The sequence below is a fragment of the Barbatula barbatula genome, assembly GCF_947034865.1.
Source record: "Barbatula barbatula genome assembly, chromosome: 6".
Taxonomy (NCBI): Eukaryota; Metazoa; Chordata; class Actinopteri; order Cypriniformes; family Nemacheilidae; genus Barbatula; species Barbatula barbatula.
This window is the reverse complement of record NC_136765.1, coordinates 17,223,493-17,249,648: the sequence shown is the minus strand read 5'-3', so window position 1 is coordinate 17,249,648 and position 26,156 is coordinate 17,223,493. Positions and strand designations below refer to the sequence as shown.

The window sequence follows — 26,156 nt, the reverse complement described above, 5'->3', positions numbered from 1 at the left end:
GGGGTACGTGAGTGTGTCAGAGTGTTTGTGTGCGAGCAGGAACGCAAACTGTCTGTGACTTCAGAAGTGCAAGGCTACAGACAGTCACTTCCTCAGCTTGATGTCATGAAGTCTCAAGGGCGGAGAGACGTGGGCGGACACCTGCAGGTAACACATTCATAATACATTCATCCTTGTGTTTCTCTCTCTCTTTGCGAGAACAGACAGGTCTTCGAGACAGTGAACTTTTAAACCCTGTGGGGGCCTTAGAATGAGGGTAGATAAGAGGAGTGCCCCCTGTGTGATGGAGAGAGAATGGCACCTGCTAAAGCAACCAATACGGCAGATTTTTACTAAGAAATCTTGCACGAGTTTGATTAAAATACAACCTAATATATACTAGTACATTAGTCATGACTCTCAACAGGCTATACAAGATAAAGTAAAACTCATATGACGACACATAAATGGGGTTTATGCACACAGAGCGATGACATCCTTCTGCTTAAATCTATGCCAGCTCGGTTACATCCAGCGCCATGGGGAACAATGGCGTTTCACTTCAGGATGCACATAGAATTAAGAGTCTAATTTTTCAAACACTTCGAGATACATCGAAAACCAAAAAGAGAAGCACTTCAGGCTTTTCGTTTCAAGGTGCATCAATCCCCTTAGTGCTATGAGGGGGAAGTGACCAAGTTGGCAGCGATGTTAGTGGAAGTACGTCATTGTCCCTTGTGCTCAAACCCTATTGCAATTCTGTATAGAGCCACAGCTATTGGTATGAAATCACAACACATGCCTGCTATTACATGCGGATTGTGCAGCCTAAGAAATCACCACAACCAAACATGCAGCATCATACCAAACTACAAAATAAAACATTTGTTAAACAGTCCAAGAAGGCAGAGCAAATGCAAAGAGTTTTATTTTGTCTGAGTCAAATACGTGTTATTCCACAGAGCTCTATAAAGGATTTCTCTATAAATACCTGAATGATAAGGTGAACAGCATCTTTCCACTATAATGAGATTAAGAGTCAAATTGAGTCATTTATGTCTTTATTCAACAGAGCTTGGTTTTAGCTAGAGCAACACCCAAGGCTACAGAGACGAGCAGGGAGAATTAACTACCTCCAAAATGTCTCACAAGATAACCTCCGTAACACTTTCACTGCATATTACAACAGAAAGAGCTGTAATAAAGTCTGCCTCTAATTCAGTTATTCGTCTTACTGTTGGCTTTGTGTGATAAAATGTGGCCATTTCGATAATAGAAGGGTTTTTAATATCCTGGGTTTGTAAAAAAAGAGGTTTTAATAACAACTCCTCAGGACTTATCGGATCATTTTATTTTAATTGTCCTTTAAAACTGTGTGTCCCTGGGCAGTAACAGGACCAAGGTGTGTGTGTGTGTGTGTGTGTGTGTGTTTGATGTCTAAACCCCAGTCCACCTGTGCAGACAGATAAATGTTTGGATAGTCTCTGTAAGCAAGCTGGAAAAAGTTGTGGTTTTCCCAGAAAGCACCAGTAAACACTGGAGCTCAGTCAAAGCAAACACAGATCAAACATACCCACAGCAATCACAGGCCTCAAAGGAAGAGAGAAATAGTTGCACTGAGATTTTAAACGGGTGGTTTAGGCAAAAGAGAAAGAGTCATGTCAGCTGTGTGCATTTTGCAATAGGTATGTAGTGCATGTGTAAAATGCGTATGAGAATTGTTCAAATTCGCACATGCAAAAAGAAAACACGACAAGCATGCACCGGTCAATTACTTCATGTCAAACGACCATGCAAAGCTTTTAGTAGCGGTTACTGTACCACGCTGTGTCACAGAAGTAATGTACAAGATGCTCTATACCTGTCCAGGGGCATTATGGGATAAGCAGAGGGGGAGAAACAACACAGAGCACAGTGTTGTCAATTAGGAAGTAGGTAGAAAGAAAAGGGAAGAGGGTGAAAAAAGAACATGAGAGGAGGAGAGAAAGATAGAAAGAATACATTTGTGAAAATGAGAGAAAACCGAGATGGAGGGAGAGAAGAAAATGTGTCAGATCTGTCTAAAAAGGTTTACAATGTCAAAACAATCCCTCCAATAAAACTGTATAGCAGGTATACTCTTACTTCTAAGTGGCTTCATGCCATAACACAAAACTCTGGATTAACTAAATGAATCCCTTAATCTTACATAAACCTTTATCGAGTGCAAGTTGTGTCCCAAATGACATACTATGTAGACACTATGCACTTAAACAATGCTCTGTATACTCAAACATCTGCTGTATGCTTTTTCAAAGTGTAGTATTGTCTCAAATGTATCCGTGACTGTTGAGTGCAAGAAATGTCCTGTGTTCCACACAAACAAAGTAAGATATTTGGAAGAACCAATGTCACTAAGCAAACGGATCTCATCCCCCATTGACTACCGTAGTATTTATTTCCCCCACTGTGGCAGTAAATTGGGGATGAGATTTGTTTGGTTAGTGACATTCTTTCAAATATCTTCATTTCTGTTTGGCAGAACGAAGTTTGGACCAACCCGAGGGTGAGTAAATGATAACAGAATTTTCATTTTTGGGTGAACTATCCCTTTAACAGACTAAATTTTTACATTATTTACACTAGAAAATGGTGCACAGTTTTGAAACGCTGAATAGTGCACATGTGTGAGATTTGGGACGCACCACAGAGAAGACAGCAATAACACTGTAAATTATCATATTAATATGATGTTTATTTATTAACTATTAAATAAATGAAATGGTCCAAACCAGTTGATTTTGTATGTTGTTCTTAACTGAACACAAACGGGTGGTTTCCCGTACAGTGTTTAACTCTACTCCTAGACTAAAATAAATGTTAGAGCTGTCTAAATTGAAAACAGCTGGCACTGCCATGTTTTAAAATGCGTATTGTATGTAATAAAAGTAAAACAAAAGTAATGCTTTTTGTAACTAATGTTTGTAAAACCTTTTAAATGTCCTAATTTAACTAAGGCTCAGTCCTGGCTTAATCCAATCCCTGTCTGCAATCTGCCCCAATATGTGTTGTACGAGTATACAATGGTGTCCATTCCCCGTGTACACACAGACACACACACAATCTACAACAGCTGTGTGTGGTCAAGCTGGTTGAAGCAACACAAGTTGAGTTTTCGACTGACCGCACTGGTGAGCAAAGATGTTTACCCAAAGCCCCTGAACAAAACACACCTGAAGACAGACCTCACAGCAGCACACTACACACACGCACATACACATGCAGAGTAATGGATGGTGTGTAGAGCCAACAGCCCATCAAGACCCGAAAGAGACACTTCATAGTCTTTAGGGAAACTTGAAGCTCCCCTTCACTTTTCCATCTTCAGTATCATTCTATCGCACATGAAATCTCTCTGACGTGCTCTCATTAGACTGAATTGATATCATGCTTACACAGCCTGACAACCCTTGATATAACAGAGGTTTTGTTTGTGTATATACCGCCTAATTACAAGTCTACAGCAAGACAGCATCCCAGAAAGACGAAACAAAGAAAAAGAGATAAGCAGAAAAGAAGTTAAACTGTTTGCCAAGAGGACGGGGTCAGAGGTCAGGGGTTAATGACTCACTCTGTCGACGTTGAGGCATGCTGGCACGAGGTGCAGCCTGGTACTGGCACTGCCAGGGAGAGAGGAGAGAAGTGGATGCAGCCTGCAATACACACACATACATTAAAACCATGACACACACAGCCGCCTTACGAGACACGACACAGTGCACAGGCACTCACAGCTGAGGATGGAGAGAAACTCCAGCAAAGCCGAGACCAACATAGAGTTCAGGAGACTTGTTGGCAAGCACATTACACACACAGTTCTCCGAGAAGAACTACCAAGACAAATGTTTTTTTCCTGTGAAGTGGCAATCTTGCAGATATGAGGCATTTTTGCTTTCATTGGATGAGAAAAATGTTCCAAAGAGAACCAGAGGCGTTGGTTTAGAACAAAAAGCTTATTAAGAATGATGAAGTATTTCTGCGTTTTTAGTATGAAATAAATAAAACACGCCTCTAGAATTATTTTGCACTGAGGGCAAAAAAAGAACATAACTTCGGGATCACTTAAAAATCCTGAAGTGAAGTAGTTTAAACACTAGCATACGCACACACCAAACATCCAGTTTGTTTTCCACAACTTGTCTTTCTCCCTCATTTCCACTTTGAAATTCTTCTCATCCATCTCTCAGCGAGTTACCTCATCTCACCTCTCTCTAATCTCTCCAGACGCCGGTCTCTCGCCGAATGCTGTTAGCTTTAGTGATTGTGCGCCGGTCTTCAATAAGAACACGTCCCCCTGTGAACAGCCCAGGCTGGGAGTCTGAAAGCTAAGCCACCTGGGTGGGTGCCTGGCTGCTTCACTTAAATAGGAGATGACAATCATTCTGTACTCTATAGTAGATGCCCGCTTTCCCCTAGCAGCTCCAAATTGGCCAAATCGGCACCTTGGCAAACGAGACTCTGCTCCGGTCGTCCCGAGAGGCCGCCGGGCTATTTGGCAGTGAAAAACGAAGGCGAGGTAGCGAAGGACAGAGGAGAGGAAATGAACAGAAGGAATGTGTTGACTGATTTGTCAGCCCTGACAACACATTTGCTTCTTGGTTTTTAAACCACTAACCACCTACAAAACATTTCAGGGGGTTAGGGGAACAGGAAATGAGTGAGAGTGACAGCTCAGCAAGGACGCAGATAAGCCCATCTAATTTTTTTTGGAGTCGTGACGATGTAATCATGTTGACATGCATGCTGCTAGCAGGATAGAGAGAAAGAACTCACAGCGTGGTGACGATGGGGCGGCCGCCATGCCGTCTGAGTGGATTTATCATGATGTGTTCTTCTCTCACCTTTGACCCCACACTTTTGATGAAGACACTTACATCTCACCGACTGAGAGAGAAAGAGCAGGAGTGAAAGCAAGAACAACAAGAGTTTTGAAATCTATATCCGCAATCCTAAGCAAAAGTGACGCTTGCTAAAGCCTACTGTACCCCCTACTACCACATCATTTTGTTCTAACGTAAAGAAATCTCATTTACGTTCATGCTCTGCCGTCAGCATAATAAAAGTGTGGTAAGTTCATTAGCTCTAATGATATAATTGCTTAGCGAAGGTGACATTAATTCAGATTAAAGGTGGAAGGGCATGTGTTGATGCACCATTTAGCATGTTTTTAGGACTGCTTACAAACAGTACGAGACATAGGTGTGTTTTTGAAGCAGCTCGCCTGGATTACGGGCAGATGTGGAGAGCGCACGGCTCTAGAATCTTCTAGCAGAAGCTGCAAGCTTTGATTAGTCTCTCATGTATAATGTATTATCAATCAATACAAAATGTTCAAAAAGAGTGCGAGTGCGAATGCGTCTGAAATGCTGGCTCACAGATTCCTGTTGCTGTTGGTGCGTGAGCTGATTGATGATTTTATCTTTCTTTTTCAGCTCTTCCCTGAGATACCCCACCTCCTTCATCATCTCCTCCATCTGACAACACACAGAAACAAAAAAATATATTAACACATATGCAGGTGGAATCAATTATACACACAAATAATGGTTAGACGCAGCAAAATGCATTTTGTATTTTTGGAGATGTATTGATGTAGCTGTGAAAGTAGATAGATGAGACCTTAACAAGGCTGTGTGTCAAATTAGTGGATTTGATCATTAGACCTGCCGCTGTTAATTACTGCATGTTGTCAAAATGAATCATACAACAACATTGACAAAAAACAAACAAACATGTGTATTTGTAAACCTGTGGAATACAGACGAGGTTGTCAATGTGATTTTACAGACCTGCTGGGCTTTGTGGTCATCTTCGCTGGTGTCCAGAATCTCAGGTGTTATCTCACCGTCATCTGTCTAAACAAACACACACGCAAACTGTTCAAGAGAGTCGTTTCTGTTTACAACTCATTTTATCTCACCGTCTGTCTATTTTCCTCTTTCGCAGTGACATGCACTCGAAACAATTCAGGGGCTAACAGCTGCGTATGTGTATCCCAGCTGCCAAGAAACAGTCAAATGCGTGTTTTGCGAGGTATGTGCAATACCTGCAGAAGACTGTGAAGTTTAAGCAGCTGTGATTTAACAGAGGTGCAGTCATCAGCCATGTGTTTGAGAACGAGCTCGTCCAGCGCCGCCTCATGGCCGTCACGATGAATTGAGGGATGCAGAGGCTGGTGGACCGTTCGACAACCATCGTAATGCAACCCAGACAGTCTAACAGAGAGAAAGAGTTCAGCGGTACACTTAAATGAAGAAACGCTCATTCACAGAAACAGTGTTTGTACAGACATTGTATACTGAGGTAGAGATAAACAAAATGTACTAATAAAACAAATGTCGTACATGAAGTATACAATGACTATGGCAACTAAAGTAGCGTTAGACTTGAACAATTTCCAGTTCAGTCTGAAAATGTATCAAGTATAAGGCCACCTTAGTTGCCACTGAAATTCTGTCATCATAAAGTATAATTGGCTATTTTAATGTTGCTATTTTGATAAGATACAGTATATCATTTATAAGTTAACATTGACATTAGTATTATAATCGTTTAAAGAACATGCATATATACAAGATTAGTGTTTCTCAAACTTTCAGATCAAGCACCACATCTAATAAAATTAGGCAATACACCTATAAGACAATATTTCAAATACACCTACTAATTGCCGTTGAAAAGTACAGCTGTCAATCTTTCCTTGACCGACAATTCAATACATTTCTCACCCCAATTCTAATGTTTGAATAAAAACATGTGAAACTCATTGTATGTAAACTAAATGTATATGCATTAAAAAAAAGTGTTAAGTAACTCAGTAGTAACGGCACATAAACCTTTTTAGTTTTGCATTGCACTCTAAACAGGGCTTAAATTTAGAAGGACTCCGCTGTAAATAATTTTTATGGGGAATTGAACTTTTTTTACTGAAGAGAGATCATTATTTTATTTTATTTATATTACCTTCATTAATTTAAGCACTTTCAAGTACTTCAAGGATATTCCGGTACTTAAAATTAGTTTATGTTCTGGAGAACTCACCTGTTGTCATTTTGAACATGATCCGTTCCACTCCATCTCTGTGGTCTTCTCCTCCAGTGAGCTGGCCGCCCCCCCCTCTCTGAGCGCTCAAAGTGGGCCATTCCATCTGCATGCAGAGGGGTCAACAACACCCGTCAATAAAAGACAAACACACAAAAAATATACTATTTACACATTCAGTCCGTAACACTCAGACACTCATACATTTGTAAAAAAGGGTTAAAGGTTGCCCAGCGTCCTTCCATATCCACAGCTCTGTCTTAGACAAAGCCCTTACACTGCCTGAGGCAAGAAACCAGGGCAGACTCACATTCAGTCTTTGGATATTCTCTGTAGAAGTATCTTTCTATATTTCTCACTAAATATCTCTCTCTCTCTCTGTCTCACACGCAATGTTAGACAGCACTCAGAACAGAGAGAAAACTAAACTAGCCCAAAACAAACCTGCTACATTCCACTTGTCCTTGTTGATCGCACCAAAGCCTCCGAAAAAACTGCCTAAAACTCATCCACGAATACAAATAAGCGTCTATTCTGAATGAGACGGAGAGAAAAATGCCAGTTCAAATTTCACAAAGGCAAAGATTATATCCAGCCGGACAAACATTCCCACAGTTAAAATCTGAAGTTCTTACAAAAGTTTGCAGCAAACTTTCCTATTAAACTTCTCGTGACTTTCTGGAACGTGGGTGTGTGTGTTTGTGAGTTCTGGGAACTCCCTGGGAACACTGACCAGAATCAGACACACATTCAGACACACAGCTGTAATCCCTTAGCCCCAGGTCCTTCAGAAGAGAAGAGGAGTTGGACGTGCTGGCGTGCAAGACGGTGGTGTTTTTCGGCTGGGTCGACACAGCCCTCAGGCAGGTCCTCCCTCTGGTCACGGGAACCAGCGTCAAAACAGCAGGTCTTCCTGCCTGCCAAGAGGGCAGATCGACCATGGAAGGAATTAAAAAGCAAAGGAGAAAGCCAGAGAGGGAGGGGGCCTATTCCCTCCTCCAAGCTCTTTCTGGATCTGCCCCCCTCACATGACTGCAGGGCAAAACGCCTGTGGCTATAAATACATGCACAGTGCGTGTTGTAAAACAGAGTGAATTATATTCGCCTTCTGAAAGTGCCTGCCAAAATACCAAATGTAAACACAAAACAAGCAAAGAAAAACACAGATGCTCAATAAACAAGCACTACTGATAATAGATCCAAGTGGACCAGTCCCGTGTGGGAAGCGTCCGCCCGACGCTCTTCCTGTATACAGAGAAAGCACTCATTTATTGGAACGTAACCAGGGTGTGGAATTTCTCGGAGTGTCTCAGAAAAACAGAACCTCCCTGTGTATAGCTTATGACCTCACATGTTATATATCCCTGAGACTGACAGGAACAAGAAATGATCCACACAAAAGAGCATTTCCAAAGCATAAAACTGAGAATGATTCACATTACACCCACATATAAAAATTCCATCATCACTTACCCTTATTTAAAATCTCTATATGACTCTTTCTTCAGTGGATCACAAAATGAGATATTGTTAGAAATTATTTTATGTTCTGTAGAAGAAAGTCATACAGGGTGAGTAACGGATGATAGAATTTTTGCTACACTATCCCCTTAAATTATTATTATAACTGTCTTCAAAAGCTTCATTGTGAAGACAGAAAGTATAACATTTGAGCATTTGCTATAAATAGCACCTGTTACACCACCTCATGTTACAATAACAGACAATTTATGGGGCTAAAACAGTTTATAAAATGTCAAGAAGCAACTTTAAAATGTTATTTTCAACACATAGTAGTCACACAAAAAAAAGGTTGATTACAATGATATAAAAAAAACTTGAAGTGATGTCACAGCATCAAAAATATACACTTTCCCTTATGAAAATTCCACAAACAAAATCATCACTACAGTCTTAAAGCCCACCCAGCAGTCGGGGTATAAACTAAGCAAAGTCCTTCCCCACTGTCATGTAAACTTATAAACATGCTGCTGGAAAAAAGTCTGTTGTTCTCTGTCGCATTAGCCAGCAGTTCAGATCAATAAAACAATAGAAAAAAGAAATCAAATACATCATCTTTTGTTACTGTATTCATCCTTAACATTCTTCATTATTGACCAAATCATTTAAAATAAAGATATTAAGCTGCAAAAAACTTGCCATTTGAACAGTCATTATTCACATTTACATTTGGTTGTGATAAATCAGCATGCTGATTAAAACTGAAAAGCTATCACAGCGATTGGAAAGCGATTCAATAGATCACAGACAGATCAACATAAGGTTGATTACGTTACAGATCAGTAAGTGGATTATTCTAGCTATAAAGATAAACAGTGCTGAACAGAATCCGGTTCTTTTTTCAATCATTTATTAACCAGACACACAGGTTTGAGAATAAAAGCTTGGGATGTGATGCAGAAACTCGGGGATGTGAACACAGACCAAGATCTTTACAGAGTAATTCTAGTAACCTCTCCGTAACCATGATCACAATTGTGCTGTTTGGAGAGGCAGTAAGACCTCGAAGAGCAATTTTGGTTCGATGATTGCAGGTTTTACTACAGAACTGAATATTTGTGTGTGCGTGTACTAACCACTGCGCAAGGCCCCGTCATCTGGCAGATCCGCATCAAGCATGAGGTCATCGTCATCCAGGTCACATGGCCCAGTGTAATCTAAGTTGTTGAGAATGTCCTAAAAATGACAATTGAACAGAGAGACACAGAACCGCTGTAAGCTTTGGGTGGTGGCAACATCTAGTGCTGTATTGTTCTGAAAATATTTCTTGCAGATACACCTGAGAAAAGTGGGCGTCTTACAGTCTAGACTTTCCTAAATAATACATCCTCAACAATAGGTGGCAAAAATTTGTGTAAAATGCTTGTGCCTCCAGTAAACCAACAGCTTAAAAATGCTAACAGTCATAGAAAAGCTTGTAGTCTTTTAAGTTTTTTTCTCTCTCTTTCCAGACTTAAATAAGATTTCATATAAATTACATTTTGGCAGACTTAAGGGTATTTCATTATAATAGTGTTTTTAAAAGTTGTATCAGTATTTACAATATATACACCATACATATATACACAATAAAATATGCAATAGGAAAAATAAATACATTTTCTCTATATATAACAAGATTTGATTTCCAAAAAGCCTTTGAAGCCATCTTGAAAATGGGGGGTTTTCTTATAATCAGTTCAGTCTTATATTTGGAAGAATGGCAATTCACAGATGTACGCTGACGTAACTCAAAGAGAGTCGATGAATGCTATATGAATAGAACTATACATTTTAGTTTTATTCATAAATCAAAACAGGGACTTTTGGGGCAATTTGATTATTTGAAAATACAAAAGCACATAAAAAAAACTCAATACAAAATGAAAGAGGATGTCATTAAAAATGAGTTAACACACGCAGCTTCTGCCAATCTCATATTAATCTTGAGTACCTATATAATAATAATACTGCATACTTTTCATATTTGAAAAATCAAAATTTAAATCAAATAAATCAAATTTTTAAAAAACAAATACAGCTGCTGTACGATTATGTCCTAACCACGTGCGGTTTATGTCCGGCATCTTTTAGCGCTGGGACCGCGCCATCTATCAGTTTTAAAGATCTCCAAATCCAACGTTATATCATCCGTATATATAACATTCAATACCAAAATGTGTGTGCTTTTCCGGGTCAATTGTCCAATAAGAGATTAGGGGATTAAGAACCCTTGTTACGAAATGGGAATTCATGTCCGAAAAAAAACTTTCCGAAACCTGTATGAACCCTGGCGGAAGTGAATCGAGCAAAGAAATACTATGTCATACGTTCACCTAGTTTTTTACAAAGTAACCATGTTAAACTTGAAAAGCCAGCACGTTTAACAGTGTAACGAAGTCAGAATGCATGAAATAGCATGTTTTCCGTTTTAACACACATGAGATTATCAATTGAAAAGTCTTTAATGCATTTTTAAATCGATTCTGAACTTTAAATCTGGCTCAGAGAGTTCAACACAAAATAACCTCTTTGAAGAAAGATTTGCTACATTTGTATTTGCTGAAAATGTTAAAAACACCGTAAAACAAGACCTGGCACCTCTAGCCTCAAACTGCACCAAGCGAAGAATACTAGTTTGATGTGACCCAGATGAAGAGTCACATCCCTTCCACACATACATTTAGCTAATACATCAAATTAAGATATTTTAAATTTAACTTTAAGTCAAACTCCTTTTTATGTAATGTTTAAACTTCCTTAGACATTTAACCAAGTCTGTATACAAAACAACTTTCTTGTACTGGTGCTGGTGATTTATTTACATTAACAATTGAACTTCCTCTTGTGGAAGTAGGACGCCTTTAAAAGACTTTTTTTTTTTAATTGGTCACTTGACATTTAACAGATGCTTAAACAGTACACTAATTGCAAGGACATTTCCTATGAATCAATGTGGGGGTAAGTGTCCCGCTCAGGGGCACAATGCTGACAAATGGGTTGCAGTAAACCTCCAGTTAATGATTCATGTGCTACCTTTAGTTCGAAGCTACAACCTTTGCATTTATATCCCTTAACCTACGCAACAGTTAAAACTGCACTACACATTATAAAGGTTATTGCGCTACATAAAATAAAAATACATCTCCAAGAAGACTTCATGTTCAGAAAGACAAAGGACGGTGTGACATTATTTGCAAAATATTCATGTAAAAAGGACGGCTGTGGCAAAGCACGATTGTACAAATTCGCTCTCAGCACACTTCAGAGAACATTATCAATCATGCTATCCATTCATAGCATAAAGATAATGTGCAAAATGTCTCTTCAAGCTGACACATTGCTCTCAAATATCTTCCATCATATGTATACCTATTTAAACAGAAACAAGCCTCAGGCCGGAACACGGAGCTACACGCCCCCAAAAACACCCACATGTACCGTACAGCCAACAGTACTTTGTCTCAAAGTGAATACAAAGTGCATTTAAAGCACCAAGAGTTGACACCCTTCACCTACACACACACACACACACACATACACACACACACACACACATACACACACACACACACACACACACATAGACTCTAGGCTTTACTATCTCTTACTCCATGTATAAAGGGGCTTAGTCACGGCAGGTTGCTTCAAAGGAAATGACATTTCACTGCGCTGGGCGGCAGCTTAGACACGCAGCCCAAGCTCCATCAGCATTCTCCTTCTGCGCAGAAAGAGCAGGCATATCGCAGCTCATTTCACATAGACCTGCACAGATCGGATTAAAGATCCCTTTAGAGCTGGACTGATACAGACAGAACTTCAGATAACATTTAAGAAAGGTCCTATTAGACAAGCCCAATTCTGATCACATTTCACACAATCTGAGCCCTGCACTTGGGAATCAAGCATTATATTTGAACGGGATACAAAACTATTCCTCGATCATAAAAATAAACCTAGATACCTAGGTTTTTTAGAATTTAGAAATACTTATAATCTAACCAATCCAAGTTTGGAGGTTTATTTTAAGAAAATTATTAATAAAACATTTCACAGCATCAAAGCATATCTCAGAAAGCAATAATTGGATAGCATCATAGCTGCTTTAAGAATAAACAGCATTTCATTCTTGAGATTCCATTTCAAACTGGCACTGCCACCCATAGATCCACCAACTCACACAAAATGCAGGACTCTGAAAGGGCCTTAAGGAAACGTAGGGCTCCAAAAGATTAAAATAAAATAGACTCAATAAACCACCAACCTAATAAATTAGGACGTGATTATAGGGCTTAAGTATTTATAGAAATAATTCAAATCCAGCTTGAAGCATAAGCAATGTCAGCAAATGATAAAGCGTAAACAATGAGTCTCTCGGCTAATTCATGCTGCAACAGATAAAACCTTGTTCCAGAATCGCTTAGTGTCGTGAACACAAAGGCTTACGCACCTAGCTCATTTATTCACTAATGAATTGGCCTGTAAATGCCTCTTGCAAGACAGTCTATATTTAAACCAAATAAACAACTCTTAACTGAGCCTAACAGGGGATGCGCTTTGAAGTCAAAGTCAACCAAGGGATTAAACACACAAATAAACACGAGGAGAGAGAAAAAAAGACACTGAAGGACAGAAGGGAGATGCTCTTCAAGTTCATACTGCCCCCTTGTGGATTTAGGAAATATTTGTATATAATATACTATTAATACTATATTATAAATTACAGTTTTAGATCATGTAAGGGAGTATTATTCTGTTACAGAAAATCTAATTATAAATTCTACAATGTAATAATGATTTTTCACACAAATTAATATTTATTAAAAATTACATTATGAGTTGTGACAACACTTTGACTGTTGTGAGTGGCTGCCAGTATAAAGTTACACAGCTAAAAAAGGGTTTTTGAGTGATAATTTATTGGTACATTGCTATGCTTTTGCTAGGTATTTAGGTGGTTGCCAAGTCAGATCAATGTGAGGTGTCATTCATTTCTACAAAAGAAAAGGTGTGTGGGATTGGTCATGTGTCTAATTCTAATTCTTGGGATTATGATTTTAATTCCCAAATCCTAAATATGAACAATAATTACAGTGCAGTTTAGCGTGCTAACAAACAAACACAGACAAACCTTCAGCACACCACTAGATGTCACTCAAAGACTTGTGCAACCTAATGCACAGCCACTTAAATGAACTACATTAGTGGACAAAACAAAACAACTATGATAGCGATGAGTCAGACACCATTCAATTTATACACAAACCTATTAGATAATACTTGTCATGGTTCGCCTGCTCGTACTATGCCCCAAATGAACTGTTTTTGTTGACTACAAATAATGGGACTACACTTGACAAACATGACACCACACGATTCTCCTTTCCGCATCATCTTTATTCATTATTTCTTAAGTAATGTTTGAAATATTTTTAACTTGTGGGTGAAGGTCAGACTATAAAGTGTTCTCAGAAGACTATTCTACTACGAATACTTATTGTAATACTTAAAGGGATAGTTAACCCAAAAATGAAAATTCTGTCACCATTTACTCACCATCAGATTGTTCCTGTGTACATTTCTTTTTTTCTGCTAAACACAAAGGAAGATATTAGGGAAAATGTCAGAAAGCAAATAGATATCATCCCCCATTTACTGCCATAGAAGAGAAAATTCGATCTGTTTGTTTTTTGACATTGCAGTAACTGGGGGATGATATCTCTTGGGTTACTGACATAATACCAAATATCTTTCTTTGTGTTCAGCAAAATTAAGAAATGTATACTGGTTTGAAACATTCTGAGAGTGAGTAAGTAATAACAATTAGATTTTTCGAGGTGATCTGTCCCTATAAGACACAATCATTTTAGTGTCAAACACTGTTAAGGAATGATGCAAACTGGAACGCAGGGCGTTTGTGTTTTCTCTTCATCCTAAGATTCCTGTTCTACATTCCCCAGATCGAATCGTACAGAAGAAATCACAAAATTAAAAAAAAATCCCAGCTGGTTTTAGTTTGATAAGAAGCTGGAATGTTAAGCAGTACTGTTCCGCACTGGCACCAGATCAAGGGGCTCTGGAGCAGCTGAGGTAAAACAGCACTTCCCTTCATAACGGCAGATTCTGCAGTAAGAACACTGCAGTCACAGGTCAGAACCATAGAGGCTAATCCATAATTAGCAGAGAAATAATTAGCAGGATAAGGTTGTAAAGCACACACACAAATTCGTGACACAAATGCGAACACGGGAGAACAGGAGAGATACGTTTATAGGCACAATTTATCCTTTATTATGCGACTGTCTGAGTCTGAGTCATTCTACTGTTTTTCTGTAGGAGACAATGGGAGTAAACCTTGACGTGAATTATCATTTTGGCAAAGTGTGTGTGTTTACTCACAATGCTGTTGAGGTCTGACTCATAGCTGCTGCAATGGTGCATGTGCGTATTGTGTCCCAGAGGTTCCATTCCCTCCTCATCCCACATGTACGTTCCCCCAGAGCTGTTTGAGGGTGACAGCTCCAGAGAAGAAGCTGCAAGACAATCTACATCAGGGGATGCGACTGAGGGCCCACGAGGTGGTCCAGCCCTGAGATCTGCCTTACCACCTGAGAACAGAGTTGGGAGAATCCTATGGTGAGAATATGTCAAATATGTCATCTAATTCTCTCCTTAGATAATGTTTTTAACATTACTTTAACAAACGCCAAAGTTGGTGCATATACCTCCCAGACCAATCCCAGTCCAGTCCATTGTCTCATTTAAGAAGCTCTGAAGGCGTGTCTGGGTGGATGTGGACCCTAGACTTTTGTAATGTGGGATCCCATTCTGTGATTGGTCGCCTAGGCTGTCAAAGTCATCAAGGAACTCCTCACTGGTGTCGTTCCTCTCCAGAGAGGATGCAGAGGAGAGAGACATGTCCTCTGGGCCCTCCCCAGTGCATCGGAGGTTCCCATCCAGCCCCTGCTCTGTCAAGACCTCCTCTGGGGAATCTGCACGAGCTGATGTCTTTTCAAAAGAAAAATACAGCTTTAGAACTCATTTAGATTTAGTTGACTTTAGCAGCAAATTGACCTTTTCTCTCAGGTACCCATGTGACGCCTATTTTTCACACACTATAATGCCTATTCCAATTCAATCACGGTACCATCAAAACACAGTTTTATTAAGACTTTTCCAATTAACCCACTAATAATAACCTTTTTCTTATATTAAATTATAAAATAATTACACAATGCACCTTTAAATTTAAAAGAGGACTGTATTAATGATATAATAAATATTACAAACCGCACAATACAAATATTAAGGCCAAAAAATATGTATCAATGCAACTTTCATGAGGTAAAATCACATAAAGCCTTCTTTCCAATGGAAAAATTGTCCCTGATCGACTGTGAACAGCAACAAATGTTTAATTTATGTCGCTTCGTGTGCTGCACAATGATAAAACAGAATCCTACACTTAACCAATCAAAATCAAGAACTGGAATTAAGCAATAAGGTACTCTAGGCTAGTGCATTATCGTGAAAAAGCACAGCTGAAGGGTGTTGTTAGGCATGACATGAAGCGGAGGGAAAGAAGCCTTCAAACTATATATGAAAATCCCTTTCACCGTTGTTTCTTGAAGAAAACTCCACTAAATATTGAATTATACATAGTAATCATACATGTTAATTGTAGATACTTACACTCTTCATGGAACAGTGGGGCAGCTCTGGAGTAAGTGAAGGAGATATAACGTCATTCTCTACAAGTGTCCTCCCAACCACTAGAGGGCACTGAGATTTGGCAACAACTGGTTTACTAAGCCTGCAAGCCTGAAGTGAGGGCTTTGTCAACACAGAGTTGGAGAGAAGAGGTCTTTTTATGACATTAGGGGGTGTTAAGCTGTCTGGCGAAGTAGCTGCAGCTGGGAGTTGGTCTGAAAGCCCCTTTCTAAACCCCAACCCCCCTAAACCGAGTGCCAGTCTGCCTTTGCTAAGGCTTTGGGGAAATTTGAGACCAAACGTTCGTGGAGGACGTAGCTGTGTATTAGCCAGCGGTTTCGCTAACTCCACAGCCTTGTTGAAAGAGAAAGACCGTATCATGGGTGCATTGGTTGGTGAGGGTAGCTGCTTAAAATGAGTGAAGCTTTGAGAACGCACCATATAATCAGGCACGACAGACTGCCGTGACAGGCTGTCAGTGGAATGGGACAGGCTATCCCTGGAGCTACTTCCATGAGATCCAGAGATCGCTCTGGGTCGCTGGAGCCCTGAAGAAACCATCCGTCCAGGGGCCGACCCCACAGGCAATGTCCCATTTTGAGTTGGCTTGGGGCCTGAGTTTTTTAGGGTTAAGTCCTGAGTGTTGGCGGGTGTTGTGATCCGAGAGTTTTGGGGCTTTGGTTTAGGACTTGGAATGGACTTGGGCGATTTGGGTACAGGTTTGGGGCTTCCAGATGAAAAAGAGGCGGCAGACCTGTGTATTTTAGTTGGGAAAACAGAAGGGCTTTTTAACTCCCTGTTTGCTGGAGAATGCAGGTAGCGGATGTCGTTCGTCTCCTCGGGCGGACGACACTCATCAGGGCTTGTAGGGTCCACTGTCCCTTCACTCTTCTTTCTCCATTTCATAGAAAAGGAAGAGGCTCTTACCACTCCATTTGGCTTCGCAGGGGGACTTTTTACTTCCTGTATGGGCCCAGTCTGGGTTGTCCCATTGGGAAGGGGTGAGGAGGTACCATTGACTGGGCGGGCACCAAATTTTGGTAGTCTGGACACCATGGGAGACTTACTGAGAATCTTCTGTTCCATCAGAAAAAAGAAGAATCATGGATGGACCTATTAAACAGAGACCTAGAGGGAAACAGCAAAGAACAGATCATAAAATGTCTATTTGTTTAACCATGAAAGTCTTTTATTAGCCATTACCAATTAGTTTTTTTCATTATCAGCGACTCAATCAAAATAACAACCATACATAAACGAGAAAAAAAACATTTATGACATTAGCAACTGAATTAAATTAGGTGCAGCAAGTCCGTTTACAGCACCACGTTAAACAGTCCCATGTGCACGCAGATTATCTTTCAGGCTTGAAGTTTAGGATATCCTTATTTGTCTCTCACTTCCAAAGTACACACTAACAACAAAGATAAGGGTGAGTGTACACATAATGCATATTACCTACAGAAAAAAATATGTACAGTACAGAAATGTCGAAGTATATATATTCATAGAGCGCTTCCCATACAAACGCATTTACTTGTGCGGTCCCCCAGGTATATAAACGGCCACCCAAGCATATTTGCCGTCTTATTTTGTAATTTTATTATCCATCTATGATAATGACTGTATCTGTGATCGATTAACTAGCGGATAAACAGCGATTCAGCATCTTTTCTCTTTCCTGCACGTCCTCCTCTTCCGTGTTCGCATGCACTCTCTTCCGATGAGCTACATGTGTGTGTGTGTGTGTGTGAGAGCCCTCTGCCTCTCGTCCGCGTGTGTAGTTTGCTCTGTGTAGTGTATTTAACGGTCACTTGCATTTAAAATCAAAGAAGCATTCATAATAGCTTTCCTTTAGCTCAGTTGTAATAGCATTGCGTTAAAAACGCAAGGTTGTGGGTTCGGTCCCAGGGGATTGAAGATACCTATGTAACATGTATAGGATAATGCAATGTAAGTTGCTTTGGATAAAAGCGTCTGCCAAATGCCTAAATGTAAATCAAATAATACAGCAACACATTGTCGAGAAAGGGCAAACAGCATATAGTCGCTCTATAATATAGATGTACTATTTTGTCCGATGATGTTGCGTGTATAAATCAGGATTTTAGCAGCAGTTAAAGGGACTGCTGGTGGCATTCAGTTGTACAATACAATATAATGTGACAGATCGGAGAGTAGAAGAACAACAGATATCAACACTAACACGATGCAAACACGACGTGATCCCTAGCACAACAAGTCTGTCAAAATCCTGTGGGAAACAACTATTGCTTAATTATTTTTATTTACATAACAATCTGTACAAATAAAAACAAACTATGCATCAAAAACTGCGCCTTTAACAATGCGATGTATTTTATTAATCGATATTACTTGTTTATTCCCAAAAAAACGAGTGCTGGTAAAGCACATTCGCTATGGGTGAATACCACCCGGAAGAGTTTTAGCACCTTGAGATTTAACCGGAAATATGGAGGATGCACTGAATACATAGAGTGAATACCAAATGAAAGTCTTCCTTTAAATGTAGGCGCTAATGCGATTGAGTGGAGACAGTTAGTATATCCATGATAATGTGGATTTGATCCTGAGACAGGGATGTAGTTACATTCAAGCTTTTTTGAGGCATGAAGGAATTATCATCACAGGAAAAACCTTTTACACTAATAGATGGGTTTAAAATGTTAAAATTATAGGCTACAGTGGGACTTGAACCGAAACAAAAAAGGGAATACGTCCATTAAAACAAGGGTAAACCAGAGATGAACACAGCAACCTTTATTCCCACACTGACCCACATTCTATGATAGAGATTATACAGTACCAGCAATCACACCAGACAAGCGGACAGACATCGAAAGAAAGACGGAGGGAGAGGCACATAGAGGGGGGAGCTTTATAATCTTCTTCATTCTGCCAAATCAGGTCAGCCACAACACACGCTGCCAAATCCCCTTTACTCAACAAAACACCTACTGAGGCTGTTATACACATGACTGTCACATTTTCTGGGGCCGTTTGCATAATTTGCTCAGACCTGTTTTTGAAGTTACTCATACATTTTTTCATAACTTCTTTAAATCAGTAATATAAAAAGGTAGATAGGTATAATTGAAATATAAGTCCAAACTAATTGCTAGTAAGTTAGACTAACTGTAAAGAGTAAGAAGCACTCTTAACATAGAGGCTAAGTGTATGCAACTGGACCCTGCTCATAAGAAAATGATGCTCACCTTTTCAGCCAGAATAACTTTTTATAAAACAAATCGTGTTGATTTGCAGAATTAACAGTGATCCAGAATTTTTTACCAATTGTAAAAGTTGCTGTTACCATGGAAACTATAACCCCTGCAAAAGAACTAAGCAATGACTACCAACACAAAACCTGTACACACAAAAAGTAAACAAGTCTTCCGGAAATCATGTAACTGTAGATTCACCCTTGCAGTCTCCTGAAGCGTCTCCAGTTAAGTGTGCCATATGCATCATACGTTCAATCTGACGCAGGGACAGGAAAAATCATGGATCGGACTAGTAAAGAACAGATTTAAAGCTGACCACTTTCCACATACAGTACATCTCAGTGGCCTAGGGAGTTAACACAACGTGTGCACAGGGCTGCCAACTCTCATGCATTCATGGTGAGACTCACGCAATTGACAGTTTTCTTAAGCTTTCACGCCACACATCCATTTTCTCACACAGGATCGCATAGCACACGTAATTTTTTCTGTGTTGTGTAATACAGTTTATGAAATAAATGCCTTAAAGCCTATGTTTATTTTGGTGCTGCAAACTTTCCTCAGCGGTCTAGCAGTGGACCTAATGAATTGAATCGAGAATAGACATTATCCCTAGTAACCACACAATTATTGATATAAAGAAATACGTTTTTTACTAGTAAGAGTTGCATTTCTGATATTTGAAATAAGATTTTTAACATGTAAGAAATGAACTATTGATATCTGAAATTGAATTTGAATGGCAGTCTATTGTGATATTTAACTAGTAAAAATGCAATTGCTGAAAATGTAATTACTGAAATCGAAAATAGCAATTGTTACTAGCAAAAATGGAATTGTTGATATTACAAATTCATATCCTGAGAATGATTAAAAGCTAATTTGGCTTGCCATATTCGGACCCGAAGCATCGAGAGACAAACTAATCCTTTCTGGTACAATGTTGCACATGCGCGGTCAACACAAAATGAACGAATCACTCTCTAAGACAATTCGTTACTCCCAAGTCATGTTAAAGAAAAGATGTCAAAAAGAACGAAACGACCCTTCACTAGTGCCTATCCCAGAGCTCCTTTAGTGCCGCTGTCCAGCTGTTCTCTGCATTAAACAAGATGAAACTTATTTTTACAGGAGCAATATAACAGTGCTTTCCTTTTTGTCTTTTCATTATCCCGTGTCTTCACAGTATCCATGTTTCACGTCTCAGTCTTTATCTTTTCTTATTTGTCCACCGTTGTCCTGTTTTGAACACTGTCTCTCACATGATGCACTCAGGCAAGCCAACCAACCAACCCTGTGACGTCACCATCAGATGGCGGTGCCCTTGTTTCAAAATATAATAAGGCATCCTTTGTTTCTTTTAAATGGTAACATTATTCTGGTTTACTTTATCATTTTTGATTGGAGTGGGAACATATTCATAAATAATGCTTACTTGATTGGACGTTCATTTCCGCTTTAAAGGCCTTATATTAGGAAAACTTTTTAAAGACTTTTTAAGGACCTGCGGTCACCTTTTTATATTATGAGCAAACATTTTTGTAATATGCCTCATTTACAAGTCCCTCATATAAAGAGAGACATGGTCACGGTAGGCCTATATGTAGAAAAAGCTTTCAAGACAGCCACATTCCCTGAACTCAGACTAACAAAACAAGCACAGTGACCAAACAAGATAATTTAGATTTTTACTAGTGTTTTCTATTTTCTAATCCAAGTGACCAGTGTAACAAGAAAAATAATTTGCTATTGAAAAAACTCTTTATACTGTATAATACACTTGCTACTGTATGATCTAACAGTATTTCTGATATTTTGTTACCATATATAACCAAATTTAAATATATGAATGGGGTATTTTAGGATTAATTATGAAACAACATGGTTTCAAACAACCTTAATTTATCTTCTATCGGTCGAGGGAAAAACCTAAGTGCCGAAACCCCAGCCTGGCCAAACCTGCTTTGCAAAAAGTATTTACATGTCATTGTCAGCTGACAGGAGATTTGCATCATTCTCAACTGGATAAAAAGGCAAATATTCTGGATATGTCAATAGTGGTTATTAAGGGTCTTGATTTTATTAACCTATGTTAATCATACAAATAAACAGCTGCTTTAATACATTTACAAAAAACATTTACAGCTAGGGGTGGGCGGAATGACCAAAGATCAATTTCACGGAATGAGTCATTTTATTTCACATTAATGATTTATTTAATGGTTACAATCTCCCATTATAATTCTATATCTTAAATATAATTTTTCTTACATGCCCCCCATAGTTATAATGTAGGCAAGTTATGAAAATGTACTAAGATATCAAATTAATTTCTTATGAGATTTGTTTTTTTGTGTTTATCTATCTTCTGGCTATATCATATGTATGCAGTAGGAAGATAGACAAAAAGTATAACAATGAAGTACGAATATGCACAAACAATGAGAGTACAGTATATGACTGGTGTTATAAACTGTTGTTCACCGCTCTTCACACTCTATTAGATGAGCAATTTTAGTGTGCTGCGACTCTATCTTTAGGTTTGTTTATTCTTACGCTTGTCTTTGTACTGCAAGTCTCTGGTGACTCCACACGCGTCTCCCAAAACGGGGGTTTGCGGCGCGTCATGTCAAAGTGCTCATGCTGTGAGCATCATCACGCATTTCAAACGCAGGTTTCATCTTAGCTCACCTAAAGTTGAGCTTTATTAAAACTATTAACAGCTTTACAAAACAATCTGACCTCTGAAATACTTGAGAATTTGTTTTTTTACAGGCAGATTTCTGCACCCTTGCATGAGCACTGCGGGTGAGAGACCGCAGGATTGGAGCGAATTACGAAACTACACACTGAAAAACGGTCAAAAAGAGTATTTGGTTTGTTACTTTGTTATGGGTGCATTAATTCACATGTTTTTTCATCATAACTCCCAACTTGCAGAGTGCCGAGTTAACCACCCCTACTTATTTACATTCCACGGAATCGGTTGACATTTTATTCCTCAGTAAAGTAATATTCAGTCATTGCGCCCAACCCTATTTACAGCTTTATTATTATGCACTGCTACATGTCCACCCCAACACAAAACCCAACAGCAACAGATAAAAGAACAAAACACACACAGAGTCAGTTCAAGTTGCTGACACATGGTTCAATACTATAATCAGCAGAAATCCTGCCAACACTGACATTTTAAGCACCTTTCTCACAATCTACAGCTCTTCTGAGCAACCAAACTTCCTGTCTTTGTTGACTGTAGCACAATAATACATTTAACTTAAATTACTCTACAAGATGATGAACAAGATGATGGGGCGGCTCGATTACTTGGGCCAATATTGAGATCCCGATTATTTAACACGATTACTCATTAACCTTTAAAACAACATAGAAAATAAACTATGAATTAAACTGAAAATATATGTAAAGAAATAGCACAGCTGAACCACTGTAAAGACAAGGGTGCGCTGTGGATTTATACTACAAAAAAAGAGATCCTCGCAAAATGGAGTGCGGCACAATAATAGTTTACCTCGATCATTTTGTTTTTGTAATTGATGAAGGCCACAATTGACCTCAACACTGTATAGGATGACGTAACGGGTCCAAAAAGATCACACTGATTTAACCAAATGTATTATCAGTGACATAAGCTAGTATACATAATAAAACCCAACACCAAGCATTACAGCTGTCTGGGGCTTAGGATACCATGGACATTGGATACTTCATATTATACTACAGTACACTCACTGTAATACAATATGGTAATGTGGCCTTCAGAACGATCACCTAACGGCCACTGCTGCTGGTAATAAAAAACATTTAGAGAAAAATCTGAAAGCTTGATCAAGGTGAGCCACTGGTATTACATATTTACATTTAGTCATTTAGCAGACGCTTTTATCCAAAGCAACTTACAAAGTAGGGGAAACAATAGAAGCAATTTGTGCAACAAAAGAACAACAATGCATAGGTGCAGTAAAACTGGTCTCATTTGGCCTACCACAGTATACAAAGTTAAGTATCAGTTTTTTGGGGGGTTAGTACATTTACATTTTACATTTACATTTATTCATTTGGCAGACGCTTTTATCCAAAGCGACTTACAAGTAGTTTTATACAGTGGCACATTACTGCAGAGCAATCAGGGGTAAGGTGCCTTGCTCAAGGGCCCTTCAGTCATGACCTGCTGGCACTGAGATTAGAACCGGCAACCTTCTGATCACAAGCCCAACGCTCTAACCATTATGCCACTTTACCTAAGTAAAGTAGAGAAGAAGTAGCTTGAGCAAGATTGTTCCAGAGTCGTGGAACACATCCAGAGAAAGTGTGCATGAGTGATTTTTTTCCCTTTGTGGGACGGCATATGTAAGCTGTGTATTCACTCATTCACAAACTTGCAAAGATGCAGGGATTTTCCTGCATAGAGAAATTGGAGGCCGATGCCTCTGTCAAATGTCGTGCTGCAACGCTCTCTCGGCCAAATTATGTCAGGTATCTTCACAGAAAAACTGCATGCACTCAACGGACTGTCATTTTTCGCAACAATGGCGCCTCTGTTTCATTATCAGCACCAGTGAAGCGCTGTTACAAGTACAAGAGCTAATAGCTGTGTTTTTATGAAAAAGATAAAAAGTTTAAATAAATCTGTTTGGTTGAATAAAAGTAATGTTTTATATAACTTAATAATTTATTTTCATCTAATTTTAGAACTTGTAATATGTTGTTTATAAAGTGCTTGGGTAATCTACTTAAGTAGACTTTGGTAGGCCTACATGTGCATGTGTGTACAAGATCAGGATGGCACCACCTCCGCCTCATTTTGAGCCAGGAAAAACCCTGCAGACAACATATAGTACGACACCGTGACCACACATATACGGTGGCTTTAAGAGCTCGCGAGCATTCTTCCATAAGAACACACACCCAACAGATGCTAGACCACCACAGCTCTTGCCATGCCACCCATGCAAACCAATTCAGTAAACAAGGGAACCTCGCACCTGTCGCGAACACACACGCAGCCTATCAACATTTAAGTGTGGAGTTTAATTTTGTGTGTGTGCGTGTTCTTACCCAGCACCAAATGACAAGATGACTCATAAATTAGTTTTTACTGTAAAATCAGTCTAGACGGAGATTATATATGGTTTTACTGGCACATAATGCTGGCTAGATATTGTGATGTTCTGGCAGAATTAATGCATTACTGGAATACCCACAGAGGAAGTCATTACGTGAGAGATCCATGTATTTCTAGGCTTCAGTTTCCTATAATGCCCACTGCATACTTAATCACGTGGACTACATAGGATCTGTGTTGCGTAAGTCACGTTTCTGTCTTTTGCTTGGATGGACATCAGCAAAAAAGAGAGCAGTTGCAGTCTGGGGGCAAAGGTTATGTCTGTTCTTAAAATAGCAGTTCAGCTTATCTTGAGTGTGAACAACACATGAACTTCACAGTGAGCGTGGCAGAAGAATACAGCCATCACACATACTTCAGGAATCGTGAGGAAGGTTGCAAATAGTTGAAAAGAATGCAATGTGCCATATACATCACACAACATAACGCTTACAACAGACAGGATCATTTAGTTATTATCGTTAAGATATGGTGTAAAGTCTACCACAAAGTCCACAAAGAAAATAAAACAAATGGCTCTGAATAGATGTATGTCGGTTTAAAAAATAAATTATGCATTAGATCTGACGCACCTGTTAGATGAAATCACCCGAGTCTATCCATGAGGTCAATGTCAAGAGATGCGGAGCTTCAAACGACGTCACGTTCAACCTCAAATGCTTATTAAACACCCCACATTACACTAAGGTTACACAGTATTTCATTTTATCAAACGGTGCAGTTATGTTCGTGTAAAAAACAAACCAGAAATGTAAGAAAAGCGTCCAATATCAAAACGTCGATTGAGACACAAACATATCGTCCGAAGTTGTAATGCATTCCTACTCTAAGATCGAGAAGTATAGCGTTCGCATGCTGTTTACGGCCGCAGGGCGATATCCAGCTTCATAAAGCATCTTTACAGCAAGGCAATGAGTTTAAAAGCACAAGCATCGATATTACAGTGATGCTGTCAAGTCAGAGTCCATCGTGGTGTTCACGACGATCGTCGTTTATTCCAGTCTCGTCTCCCATCAGCACCTGCGCTTCACTCGCATATGAAAACGCTTACTTTTAAGCCTTAAGCCTTGCAGCAGGGCGATAGTTTGCCTCTATCCTGCGCTGCTATATAGGAAAAGTGTGCTCTCATCTTTTGGCCCGGGGCTAAAACAGAACTCTCGACCCCCCCTCGCGAGACCTCGCTCTCTCACGCGCGTTGAAAGTGAGACTCTGACGTAGGACGTCATTCTGAGCGGAAGACGTGAATATTCATGGAGCTCTGTTTTGTGGGTTGGTGCTAGCTTCGGCCGGAAGTGATGCAAAATCTCGCCACCCAACCCAAAACCTAACCTTACAATAATAAAAATAGTAATGAACTGTTTGTGACAAACATTTTGCGGTGTCGATGTGCGCATTGAGGTGGCTGTATCCCTTCTAGCCGAAACCTGGTTTTCGAAGCCTCAAACCCGGAAATTACGTCTGGAACGGCGCCCAAAGTCCATAGATAGACATTATAG

At 39.4% G+C, this 26,156-nt stretch overlaps 1 protein-coding gene across 2 annotated transcripts in view; it reads right to left on the bottom strand.

Annotated features, from left to right (window-relative positions):
* Positions 1-25,881, bottom strand: part of ccser2a (coiled-coil serine-rich protein 2a) — a 30,234-nt gene extending 4,353 nt beyond the window's left edge. The window contains exons 1-11 of one of the 2 annotated variants that reach the window (XM_079458435.1): positions 25,233-25,881; positions 16,252-17,397; positions 15,285-15,567; positions 14,959-15,167; positions 9,657-9,756; positions 7,060-7,165; positions 6,065-6,233; positions 5,808-5,873; positions 5,394-5,492; positions 4,792-4,902; positions 3,590-3,671 (exon numbers count right to left, since the gene is read on the bottom strand). In XM_079458435.1, coding sequence (XP_079314561.1) covers positions 3,590-3,671; positions 4,792-4,902; positions 5,394-5,492; positions 5,808-5,873; positions 6,065-6,233; positions 7,060-7,165; positions 9,657-9,756; positions 14,959-15,167; positions 15,285-15,567; positions 16,252-17,355 — 2,329 coding nt within the window. In that variant the 5' untranslated portion in view covers positions 17,356-17,397; positions 25,233-25,881. The remainder of the gene's footprint in view (positions 1-3,589; positions 3,672-4,791; positions 4,903-5,393; positions 5,493-5,807; positions 5,874-6,064; positions 6,234-7,059; positions 7,166-9,656; positions 9,757-14,958; positions 15,168-15,284; positions 15,568-16,251; positions 17,398-25,232) is intronic. The other variant, XM_079458434.1, reaches the window with a different exon arrangement.
* Positions 25,882-26,156: the final 275 nt, after the last annotated feature.